This window comes from Rattus rattus, chromosome 3 (genome assembly GCF_011064425.1).
Source record: "Rattus rattus isolate New Zealand chromosome 3, Rrattus_CSIRO_v1, whole genome shotgun sequence".
Lineage (NCBI taxonomy): Eukaryota > Metazoa > Chordata > Mammalia > Rodentia > Muridae > Rattus > Rattus rattus.
The window spans coordinates 95,591,372-95,608,472 of NC_046156.1; the positions used below are offsets into that span (position 1 = coordinate 95,591,372).

Sequence of the window (17,101 nt, forward strand, 5' to 3'; positions counted from 1 at the left end):
CTTCTCTCGTAGCCCTCTCGGTAAAAGCCTCAGGTATGGGAGAACAGACCAACTGGCTACACCCCGGTGTCAATAACCATGGAACGAGACCACATGTACCCTGTGGAGAGGCCAAGTCTACGTGAGAGTCTCACAGCTGCCACTGCAGTGCCTTGGGATTAGAGAAATTAACTCAAGGTATCCAGGGGCTGTGCTCTAGCTCTTGACGCGCTGTGGACAGCAGAGACGTGTGGTACAGGAGTTCTCAGTACTGCCTCACAAACTCTATGAGGCACATCTCTGCTAAAAGTTTAACTCTAAAATACCACTGCGTTTCATTGTTTTAATCACAGATTATTTAGTAGAGTACACCTACTAAACGATAGCTAAGGAAAATTTGATTTTACTTCATGCAACCAAAATTATGTGAGGCTACATGAAAACGTACACATATATTTCAGGTTTGGAGATGGAAGAAAAATCTCGTGTATGTATTCATTGAATATGGTGATGCGTTACATAAAGACACAGAGAAGTATACATTGTATGCTACAGACCAAAAAAATAAAATAAAGAAAAGTTAAGATATTAAGTATGACCCGCAGAGACATGAAGAAGTGTGGCAGGGGTGGAGCGGCAACTCTGTCAAGAGACCAAACATGCAAAGCAGGCATGCGAAAAGCCACCCCTCAGCCACCAACAGATGCCGCATCACTGTTTCAACATGCAGCGGACTTCACTCTGTAACTCAGAAACACTGAGTCTGGAAGCCAAGGGAAAACGTGTCTCCCTCTGCTGCACAGATGGGGAAACGTGACCCAGTCAATAATGGCCACACTGGCAAAGAAGTCAGGTCGAGTGACTCCAGCCACCGTGTTTCGCAACACAGGGTACTCACTCCCATTTCTAAAATGACTCTGTCCTGAGATTCTGGCATAGGGGTGATCTAAGTCAGGGGCCTGGGATGAATCTCCCCTTTTATAAAAACAGGACCTGGGCACGGAGCTGCAGTCAAGTGGTAGAACACATGTCTGGCACACGGGAAGTCTTGGGTTCTATCCTCAGCACCATAAAATAAAACCAGGAAAAGGGAGTTGGGCCTGCTTTGGGAAACTCACATACAGCAATAGGAAAATATTACATTTAAGGGGGAAAAAATGTGCTTTGTCCAGGTGAGGAAAAAAATAAGCACCACACTAATCAAACTGAGACAAAATAAAATACCTTGGATCAAGCCAAACGTTAAAAAAAGTATGTATGTATGCATGTATGCAAGCATATGTGCATGTATGTAAGCATGCATATATGTATGCATGCATGTATGCATGTATGTAACTATGCATGCATGTATGTGTGCATGTATTATGTATGTAGCAAAAGTAGGGAAATAAAAGAGGAGTGGACAGCAGAGGTCTAGGAAGGGTTTAATGGAGGGTATCTGACAGATGGGACGGAAGAAAGCAAAGGAGGAAAGTGATGTAATCCCATTTCAATTAAAAACATATTTTAAAATGCCTCAGAGGACACCATGATTTTGGAAGAGCCTCCACTATGCCAGGCTTGCTGCTGTTGGTTTCCTGGCTCCATGAGAGACAGGTACTTACTAGAAAGCTGCTTCTGGAGCTGTCGCACCAGGGCGGCTGTCTGTTGCTGTTGCTGGGTCTGTTGCAAGCCTTGCCTCGGGAACTGCAATTGCAACAAGGGGAAGGATGAAATCAGCCACTCGTGCTCCACAAGGCACAGGCTGCACCTTGGGGCTGGCTAATGCACTTTCTCAGGCTCAGTCTGGATACGTTTGGTTTCGTCTACAGTACACCTGGCAAACAGCGCTTCACGCAGGTACTTTTTTGGCCTTTATCTCTAGAGTTTCCAGGAAGCAGTCCTCAGTACAGAGGTAGCCTGCTCATTCAAAGACCACTGCCACCTCTGAGAAGACGAATGCTCTCTGCTGTGAAGATCTGTCCAATGCCAACAGACCCCAGGGGCTGAACGGAACCTGTGAGACAGAGCATGTGCTCGTGTAACATCTGGGCCATGACCTCCACCTGACACCATAGCAGGGTGAACTGAACCAGACGCCAAGGACTCTCATATTGTAAGGAGTTTTCTCCTAGCACTGTGTGAAGGAAACTGGAAGGACAAAAAGTAACTCGTGCACCCGTTCCTTCCGTCAAGCTCGCACAAGAAACTGCGGCTGATGTTGGAGGGTGTGGGGGGCGGGGAGAGACTGATCAGTGTCTTTTGATTAGAGTCCAGTCACACTGGGTCACTTCCCAACTGCACGCGTCACACTGCCTCTCTTTCTTTTTTTCCTTCTCTACCTCCCGGTTGTCTTCTTGCAGCCTAGAAACAACTAGGATGCTCTGATACAAGACCCACTCAGTCAGACATGAAGAACTGGTTGTGTCCTGTTTACCTCAGTCTGTGCCATCCACCTGTATGAAGCACAATAACCAGGCTGCCCAAGCACCCTAGAGAGCGCCCCCAAGAGACAGTAGAGTAGGAGCTGAACCAGGCTGGGAAGCAGCATGGTAAAGGTGCTTTCTTCATTTTGCTAGCTTCTTCCACAGTGGCTCTCTGCCAGTCAAGTGCATCCAAGGCAGGAGAGCCTGGGCTCTTCCATCAGGTAACCTGGCGATATCCACCTCACCTCTTCTACCTCCACTAGGCTTAGAGGTCTGTGCTATGCCTGTGATGTATTTGTATTGCTTGTCCTTAATCTGCCTCACATCTCTGAGGAGTTTTTAATAAGGCCATTCTCAATGTGAATGCAACATGATTCTGTCTTCCTGGGAGAGCCTCATTATGACTGAAAGCTGCCCAGGGTTGTTAAGTCGTATAAGAAATACAAATACAGAATGCACAGCTAAATGTGAACTTCAGACAAGTAATGAGTAATTTTTATTTTACTAATATTTAATATTTCATGTGATAAGTACTGAATTTAGTCCAAGTAATCCAATGGAAGGTTTGAGGTATCACTTTTGCTAAATGCTTGCCTGAAATTCAAATTTAACAGAAAGTTCTAATTTAGACAGCATTGCCAAGATCAATCTTACATGTACAGCGACACGCAAAGACAATAAGCCATTTCCAACACCAACCCTCTCCTCATACAGTTCTGGGAAAACAGAACAACAATCCTTCCTTTGGGTGGGACCTCTAGGAAGGTACGAGCTTTCTTTGTAATTCAACTGTCCCAGTGCTTAGAATCCTATTTAACAAGCCTTCCTGCGTGCTGTGTACCATCATGGGCATTATTAGATACACATTCCCACACTTAATTCTGATGTGGGGATGATGGTGTTAAGTCTGTCCAAAACTTTTGGGACAGGTGCTTTCATGTCTAGTGTATGTGAACACAGAGTTTAGCGTGTTAACTCTCATCTTGTTATGTAGGGCTGTACCCTTCTCCACACATACTGTATTTCTGCAAACGAGCATCCATACAGCCCCCTTAGAGAGAATGCATGGAGAGAGCAGGATGCCCCTTCTCCTCGGCTTTTGCTGCTTCCTCTTGTGACTTAAGGCTATGGACACAAAAGACTGTGAACCTTTAGTGACAATATTCTCGTGATACAGATAAGAGTTGTGTCACTTGGCTTCTGAATCCTCAGGGCATTCGTAAAACTTCCTCAATTTCTCATAACAGAACATGAATTGCTTGAGAAAGACCAGCATGACACCTTTGTCTGTGGCTGCTGGCCAAAAGCCACAGCCGTTACTAACTAATGCTGCTACTGTGTGTGTTTTTTGAAAGGCGACATGGGGTATAACAGAACCTTCCCCCCCAAGGACCAGTGTATTTTAAGTCACCTAATTAAGACAGCATAAGACGCAAAGAGGAGACTTAGTCGCACGGTGTGGATGTTATCGTCTTAAATGCTGGAAGGAGCTTTGCACTACATCTATCAAACGGAGTCAACAGTAATTTAAACACGTAAACCGTTAAAGGAGTGTAAGTCAAGAACTACACCCATGACAATGCTTGAGACACCACACAAATTTCCCCAGGAAGGGCAGAGGCTAACCTTAGCTGTCCTTTCTTCACAGAAGACAAATGGTGCGGGCATGCACCATACACTAAGTTGTCACCACACTTAACTGATGGTCGTGGGCTTCTCTTTAATCTTTTCAGAATCATCTTACAGAAAGAAAGGCTTCCATAGAACATCCGAAAGAAGTGACAATTTTGGACCCAAGGCAGTTTTGACCTTAAAAACACTTTATTACAGCGATTAACTTGGCCATGGGTATTGGCTGTCACTGTCTACCATGTCCCAAGTGATGCCACCGACTAAAGGAGCCTGACAAAGGAACAGCCGAAAGGCAACAGATCAAACACTGCCTCTCATGGCGGCTTACACTGAAGCTGTCCATCATGGGCTCCGTACATGTCTCTATCTTTGGATCTCTGTTAGGGCTTCCACTGTTATCGCTGAAAATAGAAAAGCCAAAGTCCTAAATCCCAGACCCTCAGCCCGTGACCTCACTTGGAGACAGAGCCTTGCTAGAGGTAGCCAAGTCAACGTGAGCTCATTGTAATGGAATCTAACACAAGAATGGTACTCTCATAAGAGAGAGACGTGCGTACTTGAGTGCAAATGTGAAGGTGAAATAGAGCTCAGATACCAAAGGCAGGCAGTGCACAGTGAGAAACTGAAGCAGAGGCTCTCCCATCAGCAAGCAGAGGGAACCACCATTGCTGAATCCTGGTCTTTCACTTCCAGTTTCCAGAACAGAGAGGGAGGAAAAAAAAATCCCATTTTTAAGCCATCTAAATCCATGTATCTAACTAACAAATGAATACAACTTCTGAAGCTTTTCAACTAAAGAGGTCCAACCACCACGTGCTACTTCCATGTACAACATGGCCATTCAGCCCTTTCCAATGATTCTCAGTCCTCTGTTGGCAAAGAGCATGCTTGGTACTTCCATGGCGTGACCCCTTACAGGGTGCCGGCCTCTACTGAATATAGCAAGTACTGAACTGAAGTCCCCTGTAACTTACACGTCAGCACACAGGGAGTGAAGGCCAGGATGGTGGTATGGCGACAGCATCAACCACAACCCCAGAGGGGTCCGAGCTCACCTCTCCTCAGCAGCCGGCTCCCACCCTCTTCTCCAAAGACAGGAACTGAAGGGGAGAGCAGGCCCGAAACAAGAGTTGGATCTGCTAGGGATGTCTGCTATGAATAGAAGCCAAGGTGTGTTTAAAAAAAAAAAAAAAAGTGAACCTCAGTGAATGTAGTCAAAAAAGGAATTGTGAGATATTTTCCTTAAAACTGCTGGGGCATTGTGCCCTTGATATTGACATACGCAGTGAGTTGAAAATATTTTTATATTTGTTTTCTATGATGAGACAACAAAAAGGAGGTATAGAATACATATCAAAACACCTTTGACTGCACGATCTGTGAAATTGGTAACAGTCCAAACTTTTAACAGTAGACTGGTTAATGGTTCAGTAACTGAGAAACACGACTACATCATGATAAAAATTTAAGAATATGTTATACCCAGGTGTGGTGGCACACATCTTTAATCCCAGTACTGGGGAGGCAGAGGCAGGCGCATCTCTGAGTTAGAGGCCTGCCTGAACTAGAGAGTGAATTCCAGGCAGCCAGAGTGGCAGGTCTCCAAGTGGGAAGTGAAGAGATAGCTTAGTTGTTAAAGGCTAGGATCACAACTGATAGATAGGTAGACAGACACACAAACAGACAGACAGAAATAGATGATAATTATAAATTTATAGATAGCATAGGTAGACAAGTGTACTAGATAAAGTATACCTAAGAAAGAATTATGAGGATGTGAACATCAGTACTGACCACTCCTATAATTTCTAACCTGAACACGTAGATTTAAACCCTGTACATGTCCCAACCCATCCCGAGCCTTACATACTCATGCCATCTTGTCCCTGGGCTAGAACTCCTGCTTGGATTATTTACTACAGACTGCTCCCTATTGAAACAACACTGTGTTTCTCAATGACAACTGAAAGCCTTCTGCCAAGCAGAAAAATAAAATAATAAAATAAAAACCTCATTATATATTTCTATTAAATTTACTATTAATAAATAAAGACTTTTATTTCCCTTAAATTATTTTGTCATGAGCATAATGAGAAAAAAATCTTATCTTCCAAGCACTGAATCACTTCCTCAGTCCTTGGGATGGGAGTACGGTAGGCCAGTAGGGTGAAACACAGTCTATCACCAGTATTGCCTCAGAAGTCAGTATCACACTGCCTGTCCTTTATACACAACAACTCGGTTAAGTGTTCGCAGAACTGTAATAGCAGCATAAAAATGTCAAGCTTCCTTTGATGAGCTATGCTCTAATGCTAGTGGGTCAATGACTGTACAACTCCGTCACTGCTCTAAACTACAACAAGGAGGTTTCAAGGAAAAATTTCTCCAGACCTATAAATACAGTTTAGTAACTAACAGAATTCAGTTTCTTTGTTTATCCTACCCAAAATCCCAAACACATCTAAGGCATTTTGTTCTGCCATTCATCAGGAATTCTGCAGCACAAGCTATGCACAAAGCTGATGTTATGCCTTCAGCAAGTCTATTATTTCTCAAATACAGTGGTTTGAATGCGAACGGTCTCCATAGGCTAATACGCTGGAGTGCCAGGTTCCTAGTTGGTGTAGCGTTTGTGATGCATTAGGAGGTGTATCATTGGGGGTGCACTTTAAGACTTCAAAACCCCAGTTTCTGCCTCTGGTCTACAGATGCGATCACTCAGCTACAGTGTTACTACCACGCCTGCCTGCCTGCCTGCCTGCCTGCCTGCCTGCCGCCACACTCCCCACCATGATGGTCATGGACTCACCCTCAGAGTCCCCAGTGTAATGCTTTCTTTTATAAGTTGCCCAATTCATGGCATCTCTTCACGGCAACAGAAAAGTAAACAAGACATCATTTATCATTATTACATATGAAATGAAATACGATTTAGTAACAGGTAGAGGAAAATCCCTGACCCGACCCCTAAAATAAGCTTAATGTAGAAGGCAGAGGTTAACATTAAGAGTCATCCTCTGCAGACTCTCAGTGAACCTGCAGCTCACCAAGCTTTGCCGACGGGTCCATGCACTCTGGTCATCCTGCTGTTTCCACCTGCCCAGTGCTGGAGTTATAGGCAATGACACATTTTAATCTGGCAGTTACATATTTGTGTGACCGAATCTTTAAATTTTTCCTTACGAGAAACAATCCAGATTAAATATGAATAACTATAAATAATCAAAATATAGGGACTTTTATTATTTGTGAGGAACATAGCATGCAGTATTTCATTTAATTACACATCTGAATCGAAAGTTTAAAAGGCTTAAAATATGCTATAATTGTCATGTATTCAATAATAATTATAGTCTTACATTTAAAGTTTGCATTTTTCCTAAAAGGGTATTATTGTACAAGCATTTCCTCATTAGCAATTACTACAAACAAGTTGCCATTTTCAAATTACTGGGCTCCGCACTTTAACAGTAAAGGACTCATGTAGCTCCCCATCACTAGCAAAGTGTAACTATGCGATAGTTACTTCCATTAGGATCACACTCAGTACTGCTAGTAACAACAGCACTACATACAGCATGGCTATCTTTGTTTTACATAAGCAAGGAGTTAGGATTTTTCCAGTCAGCATCAAATGTTTCAAACACTCAACAGGACCTATCTGCATAGATTTTTGGTTCTCTGATAAAACACCTTTAGAATACCTGGTTGTGTATAGAAAGAAAACACGGAGACTAGTGTTAAGCTATTTTGTCTACTCAATAGACATGTTTTAATTGTTATAGTTTGGGAACCAAACCCAGAGTCCTGTATGGGCTAGGCCCCCTCCCACTGAGCTACATCTTCAGACTGGGGAAAATTTTTTTAGAAAGATTTATTTATTGTTATATATCTGTATTTATGTATTTATTTTAACATTCTATCTGTATATATACCTGCATGCCAGAAGAGGGCATCAGATCCTATTACAGGTGGTTGTGAGTTACCAGGAATTGAACTCAGACTCTCTGGAAGAGCAGGCAGTGAAGTGGTTAACACAGAGCCATCTTTTCAGCCCTGATTTTGATGATTTTTAAATCAGCAAATTTCATCTAACTACTGCTATGTAACGACAGATGCTCAGTAAAGTTGGAAGACGACTTTAAGCTCTTCCTAGTAACGACAAAGTTTTTAAATCAAGGGTCAAGTGGTAGGTTTCACTTTTAAGATATACTTTCCCGACCTGGAGAGGTGGCTCACTGTTAAGAGCAAACACTGCTCTTCCACATGACCTGAATTCGGCTCCCAGCATCCAAGTTACTTAGGCAGCTCACAACTATTTAACTCCAGTTCCAGCGGATTCAATGCCTTTGCTGGTCTCTGGATACACTACATTCACAAGCACAAACTGATACTCAGACACACACATATACATGTAATTAAAACTGAAATAAAATCTTAAAAAAAAATCACACCTTCCTTTGTATTTGAAACACGACAAAGACAAACAACAATGGGGAAGCTCTTCCTGTGAGTCCAATACCAGGCAATAAAAACAAGACAACAGCATTTGAAAGTAAGCATTTTTCTCCTGCTACAGTAGAAACAGAAAGAGAGAGCCAATGACAACACTGGAGGGTGAGAATCTAATGAGCGACAGGACAGATTGGATGAAACCGTTTCCTTACACTGTTACTTTAGAAGGAGCAGTTAGTGGCTTTATGATGGAAATCTGCCAGACACCATTTCCACAGGAATTACGAATACTCTCGTGATGCAGGTACAGGAGGCAGCTCTTCAAAACATTAACTGCTTGGTGTCATGCTTAAGCGGTGAATCAGCTCAGTAACATTTAAAAACTAAATAAATAACTCACCATTACTAATTGTTGCAAATTCTGTGCTGGTAAAGCAGACATGGAGGCTAAACAGTAATACACCAGAGGCAGGAACATGCATGGCAGAAACAATTCTGAATTACCACTGCCATAATCAAAAAAAACCAAAACCATGTATACATCATAGTATTACATCCGTGTCCAATGTCCTGACTTTGGCTTTCATGCTTGTGGGTTTGTCCATTTTACCACGCCGTGATCCGCTGACCCAGGGCCTCACTCATGCTAGCAAGCCCTTTACTAACTGAACTACATCCCCAGCCATGGCACATGGCTGTAGCTTCCTGGTATGTGAAGATCAGGAAAAACTAAGCTGGAACTGAGGGAGGAGGGTGAATCAAAGAACAAATGTGGCCGCATAGGACTTAGTGAGCACAGGTGAAGGAGTTAGGGAAAGTTTCTGTACTGTTCTTGAAACTTTTCTGTGGGTTTGAAACTAGGGAAGGAAGGAAGGAAGGAAGGAAGGAAGGAAGGAAGGAAGGAAGGAAGGAAGGAAGGAAGGAAGGAAGGAAGGAAGGAAGGAAGGGAGGGTACAAATTGGAACACTGGGCAGGTGAGCAGTATTCCAGCTGAAAGTCTTTTTTTACAGCATTTCTTAAAAACTCATCCTAGCCAACATTAAGCTCCTGACAAAGGAGCAAGTTGCATTCTGCCTCTACTTAAGAAAAAAAAAAGTTACATACATTGCCATAAATAGTTTATAAACAAAAAGAATCAAAACTAGAAAAGCTAGACACTTGGACCAAAAGAAAAAGGGGGTGGGGATGGGGCTCACCTGTCCAAAGCAGTATGTTAAATATGTTAAATGTACTTGGGGACTCCCTATCGGGGAGCCTCTACCAGGTTGGTACCACAGTAGAGGCCGCTTAGATCCAGCCTTTACTGGTTCTCCCTACTGTGCTGTCACGGCTCCGTGCTCCTTTTCTTCTGGGGAGCCGGTCTTCCAGTGCTGTGCTGACAAACCTTCCAGAGACAGTGAGGACAGCAACTACAGGCCTCGGGTGGAACTCACAAGGAACGAGCCATCGACATCGCTGAGGTTTTCAAAACATCCCTATTACGCATGTGTTCCCAAATTCAATTCCAGAAGTTAAAGCAGTGGACGTAGATTGTGAACAACAGGGAAATTCTTGCAGAAAATGCTAACTGGATAAAGACTTGGTTTAATTACTAACATGCCACTTTACAAAGTACTTTCATACTCTCTGAGAATGTTATAAAAATCTAAGATCATCTTAACCTATACATGAAATCATTCTTCACTCTTTACAGAAAATGTCTTGATATCTTACTGATAAGGTTTTTCATCCATTGAGTGCTTTACATTTTTTTTTCAAAAAGGAATATGGTGCAGTTTAGTGAAGTGAAAATTTTATTTCTATGTTGAAACTTATTAGTTAATTATTAATTTTAATGGAAACAAATAGGCCAACTCCTATAAGAAGAGAACCCTGACAGAATTCCAGGAATGGTGGTCAAGTATATTCAGACGATTTCACTCCTAAAATTCCGTGGCTATAGAGAATGCACCTGCTTTAAAGGAGAAACCCACATCCTGGTTCCAAAACGCCAGGCCTTACCAAAGGCTGTTGGGGCTGCATTGCTTGGAGACCAAGGGCCTGGCTCTGGGGCTGTGAGGGCTGCTGGGGCTGGGGGGCCTGCTGGGGCTGCTGCATCTAGAAAGAAAGAAAAAGATTAATTTAGCCCCTTAAAGTTATGGGGCTGAGACACGTCTGAACAGCCTTTACTTACTAGTATACATTTTATCTATTCCTTTGAAGCAAAAATGCTCGGAATATACTCTCAAAAAAAAAAAAAATGTGTCATTAAGTGATTCTCGCATTGTCCGAACATTGTATCGGGTACTTACAAAATACAGGTGGCGTAGCCAACCACACAGCTAGGCTGCAGGATCTACACTGGATAACTTAGTACTTCTAGGGCCATGGCGGACAAAATGAAAGAAGAGTGAATCGAGGACATGGTAAATGATGCACTTCAGAGACACAGAAAACGTAAGATGCAGAAGCCTGCAGGTGATGAAAGCACAGCCTGCTGCTTTAATCTTCCCCTCTAGTGTGGGTAACTCAAGCTGGGCCTCATGCATCCCAGGCAAGAGCTCTACTGCCGAGTTCCATCTCCAGCCCTGAAAGGTATTTTAATAAGCACAAGTACACTCTAGAACAGCAGTAGAGAGCGTAAGGACCCAGCAGGCACTTCGGGGTGGTTCTTCTCTAGCATCAAGCACCTCACACTAACCATCGTGATGCTCTTACGATGAGGTGAGAGGCGGTGGCATATGTTTCTTCACAGCAGCAGTATCCAAACACATTTGAATGTGATGTGCTGTCATGATGCTGCCGTGATAATGAAGGCTGCGCTGTCACAAGGTAAAGGCATCTAAGCCGCACTAAAATCTGAAGGGATAGCTGTCACCTCAGCCCAACACTGACAGACATGTCACTACGTGAAGCCTGATTGTAACCTTGTGTCCTCCATCTTTACCGTGCCAAAGCTTGCTCTTCCTTCAAGGGTTTTCAAGCATGTTCTTCCAGGGAGCCTGCTCACACCCCGCCGAACTCCAGGTCTCCTCCTTCGGAAGCCAGTGCTCACTGGCCCGGGACATCTTGTACACTTATTGTTTCAGCCTCTTTCACCTGCTCTGCCTGTCCACCCACAGGCTACCTATCTCACGCTTCCAACCAACACTAGCACTAATTCAGAATTATCTTCTATTCGAAGACCCCCCCAGGACTCCATTTTTACCTTTTTTATAGGCTATAAACTAGCCCATCGAAGTTCTGCGATCAACTACTAGCATGAAACACGAAAGCCTGTCCACACTAAATTAGCTCAAATCCATAGCTCTTCTAAGTCACAGAACAAACAGAACGTATATGAAAGATAGAGCGGAAAAAGAAAAAAAAAAAAAAAAAGTTTCTCTCAGGGGTCTTTAGTTCCTGGTGACCTGCCTAGATTTTCCTCACATGCATTTTCCCAGCTTTGTGTCCATTCTATTCCCCAAATTACTTGACTTTTAAAGTGAAAACAACAACTCTGTACTTCCAGATCTGCAACGCTTGCAGACTGGGATCCCAGCCGAGGGGCAGATGGGCGTCAACATAAACCAGAAGCACTGCAATACCAAGCTACCGTTCGCTTGGCTCTCTGCACACTCTGTCAAGAGAGATGGACTCGACTTCTCAACGGCTGACAGTTTCCTTTATGCCAACAGCCAATCATAAAAAGAGGATTAGTGTAATTGTTGATAATAAATAGTATCGGGGCACGGACTTACAGGGGAAAAGGTACGGGTTACCTAGTGAGGAAATGATCTATCTGTAACCTTGAATGCCCTGGGAAGGCAGGAAGCAGGAAGTAAGCAACAAAGCGGGGTTCCTGGGTGATTTAGACCTTAAAACAGAGCCAGTCAAATGGTTTCCCTGAGAGAATCTCCAGACTTGTACCACAGTGGCTAAAGAACCTATCACTCTCTGTTTTAATGGTCATGTTAGTAAAAGATATTAGAAACGACACCAGACTAGTGCCTCGCTTGAACTGTGCTACTGAACTGCTGGCTTGTCTGATGCACAGTGAGATGAGGCGCTGTCATCTTTTATTGATGACAAAGCTCAAGAGTAAATTTGTTTTTTTTTACCACCTTGGCGATGGCCTCTATACAATAAGTAGGACATCGGTAGGCTACAGTCACAGTCACCCAAATCAGTTACCATGTATAATCAATAATGCATTATGATTTAAAATATTTTATCCAAAATGAGGATCTACTAATGGTCACCTTACCAACCTAAGCTCTACCTCTGTTCCACACGTCTCCTTGTTTCCTTGCACACTCTCAACTACAATGTTGAAGATCACACAAGATTCAGACGTCACCACTTGGGCATGTTTATGGTTTAAATTCTTAGGGGAAACTATTTTTTTTCCTTCTCTCCATCCAGGGTAAAGGTTGAGACACATTTCCCTTAAGTTACTTTCTACAACACTGCTTTCGTGCCTGTCACCTCGTAGAGCATACACAGTTCTTCTCTTGTGCATACCGGGCTCGACTAGACTCCACATTTCCCTGTATTTCTGGGTAGGTAAATTAAAAAAAAAAAAAGTTGCACCTCGTTTTGGACTGGCAATGAGAGTCCTCTCAATAGTCTTACCAAGAAGTATCCAACACAGAAACATGGCTTGTTAATAATGAAGAAAAATAGCACGGATTTAACATAATGGCCGGCCTGCCTGCCTGCCTGCCTGCCTGCCTGCCTGCCTGCCTGCCTGCCTGCTGCCTGCCTGCCTGCCTGCGCTTCATCCCTCATTCTATGCTGGGGATTAGCCCAGGGCCTTTTGCATCTGGGAAGGTGCCACATCCCCGTTCCACTATAGTACTGGAACAAAGACATCAGAAACATGAATGTGCCGTCGGGAGGAACTGTTTACCTAGAAGTCTCAAGTGTTTCTACCAAGTGAAAAAATGATAGCTTTTTCTGGAGTCCATCACAGAGCCCCCCAACCTGTGTAATCTGCTTCTCCATCTCCTCTGTTTAAGTAGAGAAGTGTGGTAGAAAACACATCGGTATGGGTATCGAAGAGATGACTACAACCTGCATTTGTTCCTAACTTCCCTCATGAATATTAAATTCTGCATGCAAATCATAGGCCCTTATTCAATTAGTGACTAGGTAAGCTGAGGCTCACATTTAAACTGAGGTATCCATGTGCCCCTTGAAGCTTCAGGAAAGGGAATAGTTCCGCCAAATGCAGCCTCCTGCCCACGGCCTGGCAGGTACAGAGAAATGAGAACTCCCTCTAGATGGAACTACAGCGAACCGGCCAAGCTGCTTAGTGTCAAACGCTAGGGCTCTTTGGAACTTAACGCTTGTTAATGATTGTGAATGTATCTGTACTACCGGAAGGGACGGCACTGCCCTCACCTCCCTGCCCCGTACCTGGAGGAGTCTCTGCTGCTGTCGAACTTGCTGCTGTCTGGGCCTCATTGGGTCCTGAGCCAGGGGCACCGAGGGGAGGTTGGGATGTGCGGGAGTCAGCACAGCGTCAATTGCCCCGCCCACCAAAGGGCTCTGCTGTAGAGCCTGGTGGTTCAGTCTGGCAAAGAATAACGCAACTTGTGTTCAGGAACCAGGCGTACAGGGAAATCAGCGCCGCCAGCATTTTACACACATCCAGCAAGAAACAACTCGTGTTCAATAATCATGTGGATAATTAGAACGGGAAAAGGCCAGAGGATCAGATAACACATGTGACCAGAACGGGGGTGGGGGTAGGGGTTTAAACAAACTACTTTGAGCCAAGTAGTAATCAAATAGAAATTGCTTTTCAAAAAAACAAAAATCAAATAATTGTTAGCAATAAGTGAAAATAAGTTAATAATTACTTTGGGAAGTAATAATTACTGTGAGTGGAAGGGCTAAACAACTGTTATTTCATTACTTCTCGAGTATCCCTATGAGACAGCAGTTTTATTACCTAACTTTAAAAATGAAGGAGTGGACACAGAGTAACTAAGGTCATTCAGAAAAATGACACAGGTGGGATTTGAAACCAGAATTTTTTGAGCACTGAAGCTCAATTTACTGAGCCTTGCTATGCTGCCACTTATTATTAAAAAAAAAAAAATGACCAGCGTAATTCATGTTTTACAAAGTTAACTTATTTCCCACAAATACCATCTAATTACCATCTTCCTAATTTTCAGAGCGTTGTATGGTTGTATGCTGAGTGGACATGGAGCTAGTCATCCATGGTAACACACGGGAGCTCAGCGGCTCTCCACTCTAAGTTTACAAACCTAATTCTTCTGCACTATCTTATCTAAGGGGATGGGATAATATGATAGGCAATCATGATTTTTATCTCTGTCATCCAATGAAAGGGCCCTTAGCCGTTAGGACTAGTTACACATTTATCAGGGTCTAGAAGGAAAATAAAACTCCAAGGCTCCTTGGTCAAAGCAACAGAATTTCAAGAGAGCGCCGAGCATGGGGCTAGTTGAACATGGGGCTCCTGTGGATACCGGATCTGCTGGTCACCGCACAGACCAGGAACCTCAAATGGTCATGCTGGCCATAGCCGGCTAATGTGTACTTGGGATGTGACTAATGCATCTGCAGAAGTGAATGTTAAATCTATTTTAATTCACTTAAAGTTAGCCATGTGTGGATAGCAACTTACAACAATGGCACAGTACAGACACGCCCTAGGAGGAAGGGGTGTGATTAAAACAAGAACCAGAAGAGTTGGCTGAGTCATCTCCGAGGTGGGGAAAAAATAGAAACTGAGTAGCAACAAAAAGCACCATCTACAATTAGTTTTGCAACACAAACTGGCTTGGTCAGCAAATTCTAGTAAGGCGCTGCTGACAGTGAGCGATAGTGTCCTCAGATACTTTTAATTAAAAAAAAAAATTGGGGGGAAAAAGGTAGAAAAGAAAGAATGGCGGCACTAGCACGCAGGTATCATCTGAAAAACCTCACATGGCACACAGTGGGAGAAGTGGGCCAGAACTACAGTGTTCTTGAGTGAAAGAACCTGGACCGTCTGGTGCATGTTGGTAAAAACACGAGATGTCCCGAGGCAAACAGAGGAGAGTTCAAAGACCATGAGGATATCAAATGCCTGGAAGAAACATAATAGTCCCAAGGCCGAGGGGGTTTACGGTTGCGATTACTTCAACGGGTATCACCTCTGAGAGCCAGCTACGGGCTGCAGGTACGGGGAGGCCTGCTGCTGCACGTAGCCACCAGGCTGCTGCTGGAGCTGCCGGAGTCTTTCCATCAGCGCTGGGCTGGAATGGGCAGCCGGGTAGGCCCTGGAGCTGTAGCTGGGGGAAAGGACCACCCCACCAGGCTGCTGCTGAGCTGCCTGTTGCAAAGGCATCTGTGTTCCATACATTGTGTAGCCCTGGGGCATGGTCTGCAGGAAGGCACAAAGGAAAACGTCAGTGCTCCAAGTAGCACCCATATTCCCATCACTAAAAATATGGGGGGAGGGGGAGATAAGCCTAGGAGGTCCAACCTGAAATTTGCTGCTCTCAAAGGCCAGGATGGCTCAACATATGAGAATGGCTACTGTTGCAGGCAAGAAGTCTAGCCAGGGCTTTTTATAGAATAGAGTGGTTGGATAACGATTCCACAGATGAAGTGGATATCCATTTGCTTCCTAGGTTGAGCTGCCTATTTGTGGGCTGGGAAGGGCACCATTCTGCAGAGGAATAACCAGCAAAGCATCCACACATTCCATGCCTAGAGTCAACAAAACCGAAACAATAATCCTCTCCAAACGGGACAGGCAAGGGGCCATGCCCAGTGAGCACCAACTGACAGGGGATACTTGCCCATTAACGAGAATCTCTTTCTCTAAACCTTGATACTTTATGTAAAGAACAAACATGGAGTTTTCTGGATCACAAGATCCAGTTCTCTGAACAGAGTGCTGTTTGTCCTCTGCATCCCCGAAACAGCACATATTAAAGCAGTGTAAGGACTCTGACTCTGGAGACAAGAGTGATAGATGCTAAAATGCAGACTCGGGACCTACGTGAGGCAAACAGGATACTCCTTTCAGCTGTATACGGGCAATGAATAGCCAGCCCCAATACAAATCTTATCAAAGTATCGGGTCTTTCTGTACAAGAGGAAAGGAGAAAGTGCGTAAGGATGCAGAGATAACACAACTCCTTAAGAGTATGGGGGAAGGGGAATAAAGGACTATTTTATTTTATTTTTATTTTATTTCAGACAGGGTTTTTCTGTGTAGCCTTGGCTATCCTGGAATTCAGATGGCCTTGAACCCGTACCTGCCTCTGCCTCCCGAGTGCTGGCATTAATGGTATGCTGCACCAGCGCCTGGCAAAGGTCTACCTTTTTTAAAGTGCACCAACTGTCGGGAATTTACTGTGCATGTTTACTGTGCACAGTATGTTAACTCCATAGGTTGCCTTGAATCCCACACCTTCCCTCTGGATACAGAAAAGGAAGCTAGACCTCAGGGTAACGCGAATGCCATACAGCTGCTGGGTCAACAGTGTGACCTGACTCAAAGGCCCTTTAGCTCGTCTTCTACCATGATTCCTCCTGGAAGCTATCTTTGAATATGAAAATTTCTATAACAAATTATACCATTAAACATTATTTCATAAATAACTGAGATTTCTAAACATTTTAATGAATTGATTGGTTCA

At 43.8% G+C, this 17,101-nt stretch overlaps 1 protein-coding gene across 10 annotated transcripts in view; it reads right to left on the bottom strand.

The window, feature by feature from the left end:
• Med12l (mediator complex subunit 12L) overlaps window positions 1–17,101 on the bottom strand; it is a 320,796-nt gene that overhangs the window by 3,655 nt on the left and 300,040 nt on the right. For all 10 annotated transcript variants that reach the window (XM_032898341.1, XM_032898340.1, XM_032898338.1 and 7 more), the window contains 4 exons: window positions 15,605–15,834; window positions 13,851–14,007; window positions 10,473–10,568; window positions 1,584–1,665 (listed from right to left, as the gene is read on the bottom strand). In XM_032898341.1, coding sequence (XP_032754232.1) covers window positions 1,584–1,665; window positions 10,473–10,568; window positions 13,851–14,007; window positions 15,605–15,834 — 565 coding nt within the window. The remainder of the gene's footprint in view (window positions 1–1,583; window positions 1,666–10,472; window positions 10,569–13,850; window positions 14,008–15,604; window positions 15,835–17,101) is intronic.